We start from the raw sequence: 15453 nt of genomic DNA, 5'->3' as shown, positions 1-15453 counted from the left end.
AATTTTTTTCAGGTTTTAGTTTTTCATGGTTAAACTGAAAATTTTCTACTGAAACATAATTTCACAGACTACTTACTAAGCACCTTAGTTATCAAATACAAAATATGACCAAATAAAGAAGCTAATTTCCATATAGGTAAATCCGTTTAGAAAGGCCAGGTTCTAGCACCAGAGTGGGTCTACACCATTGCCAAATCAGAATTGTCTACGCACTCACTCACACCAGTTGTACCATTTACAAGTGACTGAATGTGCAAGGCCCTGCAGAATCAAGTCTCTGATATGGTCGCACAAATGGCTTGAGTTAACATGACTGCAGTTAATCTGAATAAAAGCTTTTTCCAAACTGGTTTAACTTTATGCTACTGGGGAGGGGGCTCAGTAGAGATAGAGGTAGGAGGCAATTGTAAAAGTGGCAATGCACTGACTTTAGCAAGCCTCTTCTGGACAGTCTGGCCCTGCTTCAGCCTGGAGAAGTAATGGTAATAGAGCGACACATAGGTCATGATGGATCTCTCATCTGGACGAGGAATTGCCACATCCTCAGCATCCAGCAGCTTAGTGATTCCCAGGTGCTTCTGTGCCACGCTGAAGGCATTGTTCAGGTTCTTGATGGGCTGCTCATGCCTCAGTGAGCTGTAATGGATGAGATCAGGCCTGGATGAGGAGAGGAACATACAAAGGACACAAGAGAGGAGGGTTAGGTTTAAAAACAACAAAATAGAAATGAGTTACTATCAAGAGGGGTTACACCTCCCACACATAGCTACACAACATGCTGTATGCACACATATATATTGCAATGTAGTATCTGGTGCATATCACTGCTCTCTGTTATGGGTGGTACAGTAGCAGCTGTTAACATAGATTTTCCTTTGGCTTTAGAGGTCACGTGCTGTGCTTTTGGTGCAGCAGGATCTGTTTTTTATCCCAGCTGTCATCATGAAGTTCCATGTGGCCATGGTGCATGTCACAATGACCACTGTAAAGTCCTGTACAGTCATGGCTTTGTTTAAATACACACAGATTTATATACAAAGGATGCGACTGAGCAAATTTCTGACACTGAACAAGGAACTTTAGTAAACGAGGAACACGGTACAATAATCCCCTAAAGCATTGAGTAGCTCTCTGCTTTCCTGTCGAGCTTTGGCATAGACCCTTCACTAGCCCTCCCTTGCCTGACAGAAGAAGGAAAATTCCCACTGCAGAACTCAGCTCAGGTCACCACAAAACTCCCCATTCCTCCTGCCTCTTGTCGTCCCTGGCTGTTGAAACAAAGATTCACTAGGTAGGAAATTCTGAAGTGGGAATGTTGTCCCTTGCTGGGGAGTTATGGGGTTTTAAGTCTTCCTGTCAATAGATGGAGCAGCACTGATATCTGATGGGAGAAGAACTGTCTAAGGTGGCAGACCCATCTCTCCCTTCTTTCTTCTATCCCCTGCTGCTTCCTCCTCCCCTCAAAAGGGGCAGAGAGGGAAGGAGGGAGAGCCTGCTGCCTTCAGCTCCCAGCTACAGCTCTCATTGAACTGAAAGGTTTAAGTGCTAAATGAAGACCATAGAAAACCCCATTTTCAATAACATTTCAGAAAGTGCAATTGAAACCAGCGAGGAAGGTGAAGATCAAAGAAAGCAAATTTAATGTATATTTCTCTAGTATTTTTCTTCATGCAAATGTTTTGAACAGGAGGAGCCAAGTTTTGAGACACAGCTACTCATTCCTATCAATGGCCAGCCAGGATCACTGAGAAGCACAATTATTCTGCATGGCACAGCTAGCAAAATCACACTCTTGAAGACACTCAGAGGAGACTTTGCTCCTGCAGGGGACACAAACTGGCTGAGATGATGATGTGCTTCTAAGCCTTAGGAATGACTAGCCACTTACAGCAGTGGAACAAAACATGCTCTTGATCTGTCATCAGTCCTTTTATATCACTGTTTGATAGTGACAGATTTAATGCTTTTCTAGCAGATTCTACTTGTTTTCTGAGCAAAATAAAGAAACAAGTTTAAATACAGAGTATATGCTAACAAATTCATTTTTGTTTCCAGGAAGAGAAAGAGTCAAACGCCATGAACCTGATTCTTCCATTCTTATTCAGACAAAACACCCACTTAAAGAAATGGTAGTTCTGAGTGAGTAAGGGCACAGGGGAAGACAAAACCACTTTCTTGTCCATCAAGGAGAATTCAGACCCTGGAAGTGATCATACTAGAGCTAGACACAATGGCGTCAGCTCTTCTTGAAGCCTTCCCTCATCACCTATTTACCTGTGAACGTGGATGAGGGCGTTGAAAGCCAGGCCATCAGACCAGCTTTTGGAAAAGTCCTTCACATTCACATTGGAGTAACTAACAGTCTTATGCTGACACCAGATCAGCAGGGCTTCATTGGCAGACAGTACATCAGCACGGACTCCAAACTCCGCCTGGGAAGAGAACAAGGTAGGAAAATTCAGGATGGCAATAAATTCCTCCTCATAACAACAGCCCAGTTTCCTGCAACTGAGCTTCTTTTATAAAATTTATTTTGTCCCCCTCTAAAATCTACAAAAATTTATATAAGTCTTAAAATTGGTAGGTTAGGTCGAATGCTTTTACCAAGTTGGAGGTGAACAAGGGGTCCCTAAATTATGCACCCGAAAAATAGGTGTTCAGACAGTCTTCTTTGTCCACTTTGTAACAAGCTAATGGAAAACAAGAGAGACATAAAGCTTAGTTTATTTGTCTCTTTAGCCGTGATCTGGTGCACTGCACCAAAACGTAGGTCTTTAAAGCTTAATATTAAAGGTTATTGGCTTTTGATTTGGTAACGTCTCTAAGGAATCTCAGCTCTGGTGAGTTTATCTTATGCATCAAGTGACTCCTGGAGACTTTAAAAGTCTCTAGCAACCAGGGGGAAAATGTTTCTCCCAAAATGTGCTTCATAAGGCTTGTAGAGAGGAGTGAGGTGTGTGTGGAATTCAATAAATCTCAAGCTTCAGGACCATAGGGATGTGGGGTGAGCAAGTCTCTAGATGGGAGAATGGAAGGGGCAGAGGCTATGGGGGATATGAGAACTTGGAGGAGAAAGGTCTCCAGGTAGGGTTCTGAGAACTGCCAGGAGCAGAGTGGTAAAGGTGGGAAGAAGGGATGAGTTCAGAAACAGCTCCAGTGTACTAACACTTCCGTGACTCCTCCACACTACGGACCTCCAGTATTTCGTTAGAGAGGAGTTCCACTGCTAGAAAACCGTGAAGGAAAGTTGGGTAGGGAAAGCCCAAAAGGAATCCGTGTTTTGTCCCAGCTTAGTCATTTGCCACCCGCAAGCTACTCCTAAGCATCCCCTAAAGCAACAGGCTTCTGGTGGGGGAACAGGAGCTCTGGATGCATGAGGACATGGGCAGACTGCCAGGAGAGGAGGGGTTGAGGTGGGGGCAGCTTTGTTAAGGTGCAAGTTAAGGTTGCAGAGCATTTGTATGAAAAGAGCAACAGTTAATTTGGTGATAAATCCTCACATGGAATAAAGGAGACGCATTCTATGGAATTTTTAGTTAATTCTGCTTTCCCTGAAGCAAGACGACTGTCATCCACTGGTATGTTCTCCTGTCTCCACTCTGTCATTGAAGGTACTTTAAGAATCTTTTGGGTAATAAATGTACAAGAGAGAGTATGCTGGCTGAAACGAGTGAATCCATATCTTTAGCCGACTTGACAGTGCAATTTATCCAAGAAGGATGCAGTCCTGTAATCTAGTCCCAGTATCTACTTCACCCTGGAAATGAGTATTTTTTTCCACTTGATGTTGGTCCAGTCTCTCTAAGGAAGTATAAGAGGGACTCAAGTTTTGTGTGTGAGCAGAAGAGAATATGGAATGCTAAGAAAGCTCTCAATCTCTCTAGAATTATGGCTGAAGGGGGTTTCCCCATAAACTCACTCTGAGTTGCAATTTTCCTTCACTTTTCCCTGGATATTACAATGAATAAATTGATGTGTATATGCACCACTGACCTCTATTGGGTGAATTCAGAACTGCTGAATAGTTCATAAGCAGTGATGGTCAAAGTTTGTAAAATAAAATGTTTTAAATTTAAAATGGCGTCTCGATTAATACCAAAAATTTCATGAAAATGTTTTTAGCCATTTGAAATGGTCCACATTTTAAATTAAACAATTTGAAACAAAAATGCTGCCCCAAATCAGTTCAAAACAAAAAAAGTTTCAATTTGAATCAAAGGAAAACATTTCCAGTTTTCATTTGGTTTCCCTAGGGAAAAAAAAGGAAGGGAAGAAGGGAGAGAAAAGGAGAAAAAGAAAAACAAATTTTTGTTTTGATTCTATTCAATTCAAATTGAAATGATTTTTCTTTTTAAAATTCTGCAAAATGAAAATTCTGCAAAAAATTTAAAATTAAACAAACATTTTCTGTTTTGTTCTAATTTTTCTATGGTAAATAATTCCTTTTTTTTTTTTTTTTTTTTTTTTTTGCCAGCCTTAGTCATAAGTTTCATGTTGCTATTAGTGAATGGAAATGCTGCTTTAGCTTAAGTATGAATCTGAGTCTCCCTGTTCATTCCCTTATTTTATCATCCCTGGGGAGAACAAGACTGTCCGCAGTGCTGTCAACCTGCTCAAAACACTTGTAGCTCTGCATTAAGATAATAATTATAAACAGATCTCAGGCTTTGGGGCTTCAGCCGCCTGCAGTGCTCAGGAAGGAATTTTTTTCTTCAGTGAACAACTGGTCAGCTCTATTCTGAGTTATTTTCACCTTCTGGAATAGGCTTCCAAGGGAGGTTGTGAAATTACCATCATTGGATGTTTTTAAGAACTGTTTGGACAAACATCTGTCAGTAGGTTTACTTGGTCCTGCCTCAGCACAGGGTCTTGAGGTCCTTTCCAGTCCTACCTTTTATGATTCTTTGATTCTTCTTCTGAAGAGATTGGCTTCAACTGGAAAAAAGACACTGGATAGTGTGGACCCATGCTCTAAGATGGTACAGAGAATCCTCTTCTGGTGTCCCTTGCTCACATGCTCAGGGTACAACTGATCACTAGAGTTGGGATCAGGAAGGAATTTTCTCCCAGGTCAGATTGACAAGGACTTTGGCTTTTTTTTTTTTTTTCACATTCCTCTGTAGAAGGGGGTGTGGTTTATCTGCTGGGATCTTCTAAGAATCCCACCTAATTGATTCCCTGCCATTGCTGGGGCCTCAGGCATTGCTAGCACCTTGGGTGAAAATTAATGGCCTGTGTTATACAGGAGGTCAGACTAGATGAGCTAATGGTCCCTTACGGACTTAAAATCTACAAAACTGAGTAGTAGGGAGCCTGTGTTTTTGAATTTAGAGGCGTTGGGCAGATGATGCATGTCCTGAGGGGGTCTGTGTGCACTTAGCCAGTGATGTCAACAGTGAAGCTCCTTTATCTGCTGTCAGCCAGTCAGTAGAGGGCAGTGGTAAACACACATACTAGCTGAACACTATAGCCTTGTGGATATCATTCCTTGTACTGGCTGAGATAGTGTCACTCCTCCTCCAGCTGCCTCAGCCAAGCCCTGTGCTTTTAGTGGTGATGGACAGTGAGTTTGAATCTAACATCACATGAATGCAGTTGGCCAGTATGTCAGTGGACTTGGATACATTAAACTTTTCTGCACATCAGAAAAGAAATAGCAAAACTGGAAATAAGTACATTTTTCACAGTGAGGGTAATTAGTCATTGGATCAACTAAGCAAGGGATGTGGTACATTCTCCATCGCTTGCAGTTTTTAAATCTAGATAGGATTTTTTTTTAAAGAACATCCTAGTTCAGCCACATGTTATTGGCCTAGATACAAGAATCACCGGGTGAAATTTTATGGTTTGTGTGATCCAAGTGGTCAGAACAGATTATTTTAATAGTCCCTTCTGGCCTTAATCTCTATGAAATCTATGAAACACCTATAGACAATCAGGAGAAGAAAGACCTTGTTTTACCGTATCAAGTGTGATGGAAGAAATCTGGAACCGGAGGATAATGATCCAGATTAATCCCAGGATTAGGGTTCGGTCCCCATCTACAATATTCTCAGGCCCAATCACCTTTACTTGCACCTGCTAATAGACAAGCAATTCCCTTCAGCATGAAACAATCTGTGTCCACTGCAACTTTAATTTTGAAGTTAGCTTGTAAATTGTTCAGACTACTGTCAGCTTCCACTTCTCACCTTGGATTTGAGGAACGTGATGGCTTTGCTATTGTTCTCTAGAAAATGTACCCTCATCTTGCCCCAGTTTGGTCTAGGCAGTGATTCTCCAGAGAGCAGCTCCAGGAGTTGCAGGAGGTAAATGCCATCCTTCAGCTCCGTGTAGATGTCTTGTATCACAATGTTCACCTGCAAAGACAAAACACACCACATAGATACTTAGTTTCTGTGACTCTTGCACTTGGCTGACATATTCTGATTTTTTTTAACACGGGGCGAAGAACATCTAGGTGCTGACGTCACAAGATCTGCTCTGTGAGATCTAGTTTCGCCTCTGTCAGTGTAGAGACCTGCTACAAGGTTAACAGGAATTACACACTGAATGAGGGCAGGCTGGCAGGGCTGTACAGTAAGGTTTAGTCATTTCGGTGCTGTTCAACAACTTCAGTACTTTGTGTTCTGCTACTGGATTATCATCTCTTCTGTTCAGCCAAGAGCATGATGGGCAGCTCTCCTTTATTCAGCCAATGGCCAGCTCCACTTCCAGAGTTTCTCCCACATAGTGTCAAGCAAGACTTGCAGCCTCTTCCTGGGTTTCACCTGAAGGCCACTTGATTTGAATCTATCTGTGACTTAATCCCTTACAGTTCACTTTGTATCTAACCTTGCAAGTGAAGTCACAATGTCAAAGTGGTGACATCATAATCATTTTTGTGGCAACAGACTAATATTCTGACCACAGGATTGTCACTTTGCTGCTGGATCAAGAATGGGCTCGGTCATGACGGGAAATGGTTTATTAAAATACAAATAGCTAAAAGGGAGCAGTAAAAGGAACTTGGCTAATACCAGCCTCCAGTAGACAGCTCCTGAGTTATAAAAACTCAGCAGCTTTTACACTCTATCTCCTGGCTGAATTCTAATTCAGGGTTATAATGGAACACTAGTTCCAACCTTAACTAAAGCCTCACAGTCAGAACCTCCACATCCCAGACAAAGTCTCACCTTGTTACTTGCTCAGTCATGTATGCGTTAAGATCCACCCACAACAAGCATATTACCCTGTTGCCAAGGAGGTGACCTAATGGTTCAGCAATATGGCATGATGTGTGTGTACTGTAACCTAATTATAGCATGCCTGAGGAATATCTTTTGGCCTCCATGTCATTAACCCTTACAGTGGGTCATTATTAGACCACACCACATCTCTCAGGGTAATTTACTATGATTCTGAACTACTAATTTCTCCAGACAAACAAGACCATACTTTTAAGATGAAGAAACAGCTTTTTGAATTAGGAGTAGAGTTACGTGTGAGGAAAATAGGACCAAATAACAAGTTTAAAGATCAAACCCTGCCCTGTCATCTGTGGGTTCCACAGGCCCTTTTGCAGCAAATCAACAAGAATGGAAAGTCCAGGAGCAGCTCCGAGCAATTTTAAGTAGGCATGTTATGTAGGACAAGTAGTTGACAACATTCTCTTGACTGCTTACCTCCAGGCCCACAGATAGCACCCTATTTCATTCTCCTAGTTATTTCTTTTTCCATCTTCTGTGTCTACCTGTTTAAACGTTATAGCTCTAAAGTATTGAGAGTGGTGTCTGACTGTTTAAAAAAGGTAAAAACCTCTCGGTTATGTTTTGTGCCAGTTTTATTCATGAAGACAAAATCTTTTTAAAATTATAGTTTGTAATGAACCTTTCTGTATAGATCTGTGCTTTGTACCATCATGCAGTAATTATATATTTTATTACTGCATGATGGTACAAAGCATATAGTTCCATACAAATTGGAATAAAGCTACCAAACCCATGCTTTTAAATAATCTGACAGTGGGACCACATTACAATTTGAGAAGGAGAACAAAGAGAAGTGGGCTCAGTTTGCAGAGCAGTGTTTTTTGTCCTACCATTTCCTACCCCCACTACGGTCAGCAGGGAATCCAGGCATATTACAGTGTCTGAAATGTAGCTTGCGATCTAAGCTCAACTCCTTTATCTCATGGGGCCAGAAACTGTCCATCTCGCAGACAATAGTGCTCACATTAGTCTAACTCACAGTGGAACCTAAACTGCTCCAATGGTAGCAAGACCAGACCATAGTTGGGAACAACCCCCATTCCACTGTGGGTTACAATATGCACAGTTAAATGGGAGTGTCATAAACAGATAGTTAAGGGTTAATGCCTCTTTTACCTGTAAAGGGTTAAGAAGTTCACCTAGCCTAGCTGACACCTGACCAGAGGAACCAATGGGGGAACAAGATGTTTCAAAAGGAAGGAATGAAGTTCCTTTTGTCTTAGGTCAGTTTTCAGTTTGGCTGGAGTGGAAAAGATCAAGAAATCAGCGTCTTGTCAGAGTAGTGAGTATTAAGGAAGGAAATAAATAGGTTTATGTTTATTTTCTTTTGTAACTTGTCTCGGGATTAGGGGGATAATCAAATTGGGTATTCTTTTGTGTACTAAGGTTTTTGTCCAGGGGAACATCCTGTGTGTTTTGAATCTGTTGTCTGTGAGATCAGCTTGTATGCTATCTCCCAGAGGTTTTCTTTTACCTTTCTTTTCTTTATTTAAAAGCCTTCTTTTTAAGAACCTGATTGATTTTTCCTTGTTTTAAGATCCAAGGGGGTTGGATCTGGACTCACCAGGAATTGGTGGGGGAAAGGAAGAGGGGATGGTTAATTTCTCCTTGTTTTAAGATCCAAGGGTTTGGATCAGTGTTCACCAGGGAATTGGTGGAGAAGTCTCTCAAGGCTACCCAAGGAAGGGTTATAGTACTTGGGATGGAAAGATTTTGGGGGAGAAGACAGAGTCTCCCAAATGACTCAAATATTTGGGTGGTGGCAGCAAAACCAGATCTAAGCTGGTAGTTAAGCTTAGAGGTTCTCATGCAGGTCCCCACATCTGTACCCTAGAGTTCAGAGTGGGGGTGAAACCTATGACAGGGAAGCAGCAAGCACTGGCGCTAGTTACAGGTAAGGTCCCAGTCTGGTCAACTGGAACAATTTCCCCCAAAGATTTGGAAGCCTTGCAGAGAGCCACAATTTAGTGAATGTCCCAGATGCATCATTAACTGCTCAAATGATCAACTCCTATCTTTTTTTCACTTTAAATGTGTTCATATTAAGACTACATAGTCATAGTCACTGAGACTGCATGAGCCATTGTAGCCCCAGATCAATGGGATTAGATTGTACAGATTCTACAAATGAAGGTTTTTTTCATGGGGGATGCAATTCCTCTCTGGGGATAACTAGTCAACTCAGGACCTCACACAGAAAAGATAATCGAAATAGGAAAATTCACACAAAGGTCAAGAGATTAAAGAAAAACAACTCATGCCACAAGACAGAACTCTGATTTCAGGGGAGATCAGGAACCTGGACCTTAAAGAAAATCAGAAGGATTGTTTTGTAGGTATGGTGAAAAATACATGATTGGGTCACCTGCCTTGGCAGGAGTCTCTGCTGCTTATATTATACATCCAATGACAGTAAATGGGGAAAGGCTGAGCAGAAGATGAAACTGAGAATGAAAAAATAACCAAAGGAGGAGGAACTACCTACATTGTTCTTGTAGAAGACATTGTTTATCCAGTTGGTGAAGGTTTTCTTCTGCATGGACATACGCTGCTCTTGCAGCTTCTTGATGTGACCTTGTTCATATTCACTATCCATGGTAGCCTAAGAAGACAAACATCAACTTGAGTAATTCACTCCCTCTTCCTCCTACCTTGTTCTCAGCTCTCCCTTCACGCTTAAGCTCTCCTTTCTTGAACACAGCCCCTCCTTCACTACATAAACTACATAAGCACATACACAACCTAGAGAATTTATACCAAGCTGCCCAATCATCTATCACATCACCCTTTTTTGTTCTCTCTCTAAGTCACTTGACCCCATCGGGGGTATCACGGTCTGCAAGTCAGCAGCACCTTCCTAGAGCGTCCTGAAAACAGATGGCTGAGAACTGAGCCTCAGTCTCTCCAGGCAGTAGTGGGATCTGCCAACCCAGTCTTGGATGTGTTGCTTGAGAACCTGTTCCAGTGTTATCGTTCAGTTCTCAGTCACCTGCTTTCAGGACATTCTGGGGTATTGCTGCTGCCTTTCAGAACACGGTATATTTGATGGGGCAGGGATCTGTCTGGAGAGGGAAGGAAAAATATGCGGGTCCCTCCTTTTGATGAGTCCTTCATTGTCAGCACATTTCCAGTGGAGTCCCCCGGCCAAAGGTACTATTTTGTAACAGAACTATGCCACCTATATGAGGACGAGAGATGTTTTACAAAAAAACAAATAATATAAAAGCTGCAAGTTTGAGAACCTTTAGTGACCAGAAATTCACTTGCTTAGATTTCTAATTGTATTATCTTTTGAATTAGTATATGAAGAAATTAAGATTAATTACCCTGAAGAACAGCCTAGCTGAATCTTGGTATCATGCAGTCAGAAGAGGAAATTACAAACAGACAGCTGGCATTGGATCACTGAAAAGAGAGAAGGGACTGGAACATACCAGACTGACAAACCACAGGGGAAATGGATACACCTGTTGTGCTTTAGAACTTGTATGTTTCCCTCTGTCTGGGCCTGGCTCTGAGCTGCAGTTACCTACAAAGGGTGGAACACTGGCAGCATTGTAAACCCACAAGTCAGTTGGCAAGTGTTGGAAAATGGCACCTGGGAGGGTTAGAACAATGCTGGGGTGCAAGCAGCAGTAGCCCATGGAAAGTTGCCTACATGTTATCCTTCCTTGGATCTAACACATGAGAATAAGACTAGAAGCAGTTTTAGGACACATGCTATCCCTGGGATGGGGGAGGAAGGGGTTAAAAGCACAGATTTGCTCCTGCCACCCTATCAAAATAAAAAAAATGGAGAATAAATCCATGACATTTTCATGAAAGTTACACAGAGCTGCTTGGAATTTTGCAAATTTTAAAATTAAAAAGAAATTCACAACTTTTCCCCTTCTTTTGACCAGCTCTAGCACCTAACATCTTGTCTGTCTGGATGATGGTTAACCAAAGAAGTGTCTTTCAATGAATGCTCCTGTCCTAGGGGGCTGATATTAACTGAACATTCCCAGAGAGGCTAACATTTCTCACCCTCCACTCTCCTCTCCTGGACAGTCTTTAATCCCAACACCTGATGACTATCATCAAGCCTACCATTGTCTCAGCTGTCCCAGACATAACTTTGCTGACTTAGAATGCAGGGTGGGTAGGGTGACCATATTTCCCAAAGGGAAAATGGGACATTGTGTGGGGCTGGCCCGAGCCACTCACCCAAGCCCCCCTCCCTGCATGGGGCTGGCCCGAGCCCTGCCCCTCCTCCCCACACAGGACTGGTGTTGCTGCTCACCCAAGCACTGCCTGCTCCCCACACAAGCCCCGCCTCACCCCCGTGTGTTCCTCCGCACCCCCACTTTTTTGACAAAAGGTGAGCATTTGTCCTGTTTTCTCTTGCCAACTGATCAGGTTGGCAAAAGCAAACAGGACAAATGTCCACATTTGCCAAAAAAGTCGGGACAGAGGGGACAAGGCTTAAAAAAGGGACTGTACTGGCCAAAACAGGATGTATGGTCACTCTAAGGGTGGGAGAATGGAGAAACAGATGCACGCAGGAATTTGTAAAGAACAGTAGCCCCATTTCAAGGCCCAGAAAGGGTTGAGAACCCCTCTCCTACTGCAAGATCAAGTTCAGTAAAATGTCAGGTGTCTCCTGAACACATCTTTATTCCTGGCCTTCCCCTGTAACTTATTCTATATGGTTAATACCTTCTGTATGAAATAATTCCACCTAAATTTCCTATTATATGTTTCATACAGTATATTTCTCCCCACCTCCTTCAACTTTTGAAACCTCTACCAGTTAAAAGTGATCTCAATGAATTATATTAAAACTCTTTCATCATTTTCAAACCTTTTTTGAGATCACCTTTGAAGGCTCTTCTTTTCTAAGGGACAGACTGAGATATTCTCACTCGTATCACATAGTGCCTTAAAGAGAGTTCACATTGGATGAAAAAGATGTTTTTGCTAATATTGCTGCCACACTCTCCATCCCACTGACCAGTGAACAAGTGTTCATACTTGTTAAGGCAGACAGAACCATGAAAGGAGTGGGTTTTCTGGTGAAGTTGCACACATTGATCAGGTTTGTATTGTAACACACCCTTTCCCCCCCCCCCCACACACAAGTAAAACCTTCTCATTAAGAGATATTTTAGGCTGAGAACTATCTGCATCGGCATAGAAGAATGGGGCCACTAACAATAGAACTTGACTTCAGTCACACATCTTCATTTATGCCACACAGAGAAAGAAAACCAAGGAACATTAACAATCAGGACTTACCCAGGTTTGTAAAGATTCCCCTTTCAAGTTCAGAAGTCCGTCATTCTGGAGATCGACTTTCAACTCCAACTGTGCTGTTCCCGTATTCTGTTCCTCCTGGGCACTCAGAGTGACCTTTGGATGCCATAATAAAGGGAAGGTATTTTATAATCCACATGCAAACCCTTCTTCTGACTGTGGAGGAAACAACCCATTAGTGCAGAGGGGGTGGGGGGCAAAGGTTATCACAAATTGCGTTGGTGTGATTGTTATGCTTACAGAAAGGTAAGAGGCAGCTCCAACGCTGACATACTATACTAAGATGTGCCTTGGGATGCAATGCCAACAACATAGGTGTTCTGACATACTATACTAAGATGTGCCTTGGGATGCAATGCCAACAACATAGGTGTTCTGATAAATAAATCACTGCCCTCCATACTTCGGTAGCTCTGATGAACATGGGCTCTACAGGAACCTGTTATCTCTGAGATCTCAGCTGGAATTTGAAATTGAAAGTTCAGTAAGGAGTGCAGAGGTTCTAATTGTTCAAGAGTCATTTAAATGGGTGGAATCAAATGTGAAGGCAGAGTCATGCATGCTGGAATTAGCAAGGCACTGCTGTGAGGAAGCCCACACTGCTGGAAGGCCAGCTGCTGGTGGCAAAGCTCTGCTGTAAAGAAGCTCTCATTGCTAGACTTCCAGTTGACAGAGCCAGGTGATCTAATGTCAGTAAGTTTACAGCCCTGGAGTGCCTCACAAGTGACAGGGCTGCAGTGTCACAAAGCACACTGGTCCTAGATATTAACTGGGCTGGAGTCGGGCTCACACAGCTGGAAAGTGAGCAGGCATTTGAAGTTAGTACTTATAGGCAAGGACTGGGCTGCTAAAGGACAGGAATGGAATACTGATCCTTCCCTGCTAGGCTTGAGATGTCTTCTCATGCTGAGGAAAACACTAGACATGTCGTTTCTATTAGCATAAGACCATAAGAATGGCCATACTAGGTCAGACCAACATAAGAACAGCCATATTGGGTGATCTAGCCTGGTATTTTGTCTCTGACTATGGTCTTGCTAGAAGCTTCAGAGGGTATGAACAGAACCGGTGACTTTCTCATGATCCATCCCCAGTCATCCAGTCCCAGCTTCAGGCAATTGGAAGTTTAGGGACACCCAGCTTGTGGGGTTGCATCTCTGACCACCTTGGCTAATAGCCACTGATGGACCTATCCTCCACGAACTTACCTAATTCTTGTTTGAACCCTGCTATACTTTTGGCCTTCACAACATCCCATGGCAATGAGTTCCAACCATTGACTTTGTGTTGTGTGAAGTACTTCCTTTTGTTTGTTTTACCTGCTGCCTATTCGTTTCATTGGGTGACCTCTAGTTCTTGTGTTATGTGAAGGGGTAAATAATACTTCCTTATTCATTTTCTCCATACCATTCATGATTTTATGGGCCTCTATCATGTCACCCCTTCATTGTCTCTTTTCCAAGCTGAACAGGCCCAGTCTTTTAAAGCTCTCTTCATATGGAAGCTGTTCCAAACCACTAATCATTTTGGTTGGCCTTCTCTGCACCTTTTCCAATTCGAATAGAACTTTACTGAGATAAGGCAACCAGAACTGAATTCAGTATTCAAGGTGTGGGCGTACCATGGATTTACAGAGTGGCATGATATTTTCTGTTTTATTAGCCTAGCCCTTTCCTAATAGTTCCTAACATTGTTACCTTTTTTGACTGCTGCTGCACACTGAATGGATGTTTTCAGGGTACTATCCATAGTGACTCCAACATCACTTCCTTGAGTGCAAACAGCTAATTTAAACCCCATCACTTTGTATGTATAGTTTGGGATTATTTTTTTCCAATGTGCATTACAGGGGTGCTGGAACACTTTGTATAGTGGGGGTGATGAGAGCCATTGAATCAAACTGTAAACCCTGGATATGATGGAAACCACTTCAAACCAGGGGATGTGGTAGCACCCCTCCCCCCACTCCCCGCACTTCTAGTTCCAGCGCCTATGGTACATTATTTTGCACTTATCAACAATGAATTTCATCTACCCTTTTGTTGCCCAATTTAGTAAGATCCCTTTGTAAATCTTCACAGTCAGCTTCAGACTTAACTATCTTGAGTAATAGCAAGTTGAAGACAGACAAAGGGTGAACTGGACTTTCATGTCCGTGCTCTCTCTATGGGGACTTGATTTGACACTTTAGTTTAATTCAGTGGATTTTTTTTAGTTCTGTGCCACAGGTTCAGTAAACCTCCAGAGTACGACACACATGAACTTCTTAGAAAGGCAGGGATTTTCTATGACATGTACAATCACTTCCATAAAACATGTGAGTTAATCATTAGCTAATGATTAAATATGTGGAACAAAGTTTCTTCTTTTATAGCTGAGTGGTAACACTATAGGCAGTAGGGACCCTGGTATGAATTCTCTATAGATCTTGAATGTCTCAATTTATGCTTTTTTAAATCCTCGGATATGACAATGAGCAACAATGTTTATAACAATACATACAATAGTAATAAATAAAGCCATTTTAAACACATATTTATAAGTCAGCACAGTAAGAGGAACTGGACAAACACACACTCATCAGTCAGCCCCTGAACAACATCTGGAGAGAGGGAGGCCTCGGGTGATTCACAGAGGAGCACATTTGAACTAATGAAGTGAATCTTACAGTAAGCCTGGGATATGGCACTTATTGTTAAAGGAAACGACACTTTGTTCATTTCATGTACAGGTCACCCTTTAAAAAAGAATCTCCTCTCTGAGCGACTGTTGGCCCCATCCTTCTCCCATTGCGGAGAAATCATGGTTTTCCGCTGACCTCAATAAGTTGGGGGGAATCAGTCCTTATGGGCCAAATTCTACTGTGCTACTCCGCTGTAAGTCTGGAGTATTCCCAGGGAAGGCAGGT

At 42.3% G+C, this 15453-nt stretch overlaps 1 protein-coding gene across 1 annotated transcript; it reads right to left on the bottom strand.

Annotated features, from left to right (window-relative positions):
- Positions 1–362: 362 nt before the first annotated feature.
- On the bottom strand, positions 363–9846 carry LOC128836151 (spectrin beta chain, non-erythrocytic 5-like). The gene is made up of 5 exons (XM_054026169.1): positions 9736–9846; positions 6192–6359; positions 5952–6081; positions 2275–2389; positions 363–657 (listed from the first exon to the last, which is right to left on the bottom strand). Exons 1-5 carry the CDS (start codon positions 9844–9846, stop codon positions 363–365), a joined length of 819 nt encoding a protein of 272 aa, XP_053882144.1.
- Between the last annotated feature and the right edge of the window lie 5607 nt (positions 9847–15453).

This window comes from Malaclemys terrapin, chromosome 4, assembly GCF_027887155.1.
Source record: "Malaclemys terrapin pileata isolate rMalTer1 chromosome 4, rMalTer1.hap1, whole genome shotgun sequence".
Lineage (NCBI taxonomy): Eukaryota > Metazoa > Chordata > Testudines > Emydidae > Malaclemys > Malaclemys terrapin.
The sequence above is the reverse complement of the archived record's forward strand: the minus strand, read 5'-3'. Positions and strand labels throughout refer to the sequence as shown.

What these genes read in the sequence shown, in the direction of transcription:
- LOC128836151 (XM_054026169.1), bottom strand. Translation starts at nt 9,846, where the DNA reads ATGGATAGTGAATATGAACAAGGTCACATCAAGAAGCTGCAAGAGCAG. An exon ending in ATGTCTTCTACAAGAACAAT is followed by an intron (nt 6,360 to 9,735) that starts GTAGGTAGTTCC and finishes TTGTCTTTGCAG; the next exon opens with GTGAACATTGTGATACAAGA. An exon ending in TCACGTTCCTCAAATCCAAG is followed by an intron (nt 6,082 to 6,191) that starts GTGAGAAGTGGA and finishes CTTGTCTATTAG; the next exon opens with CAGGTGCAAGTAAAGGTGAT.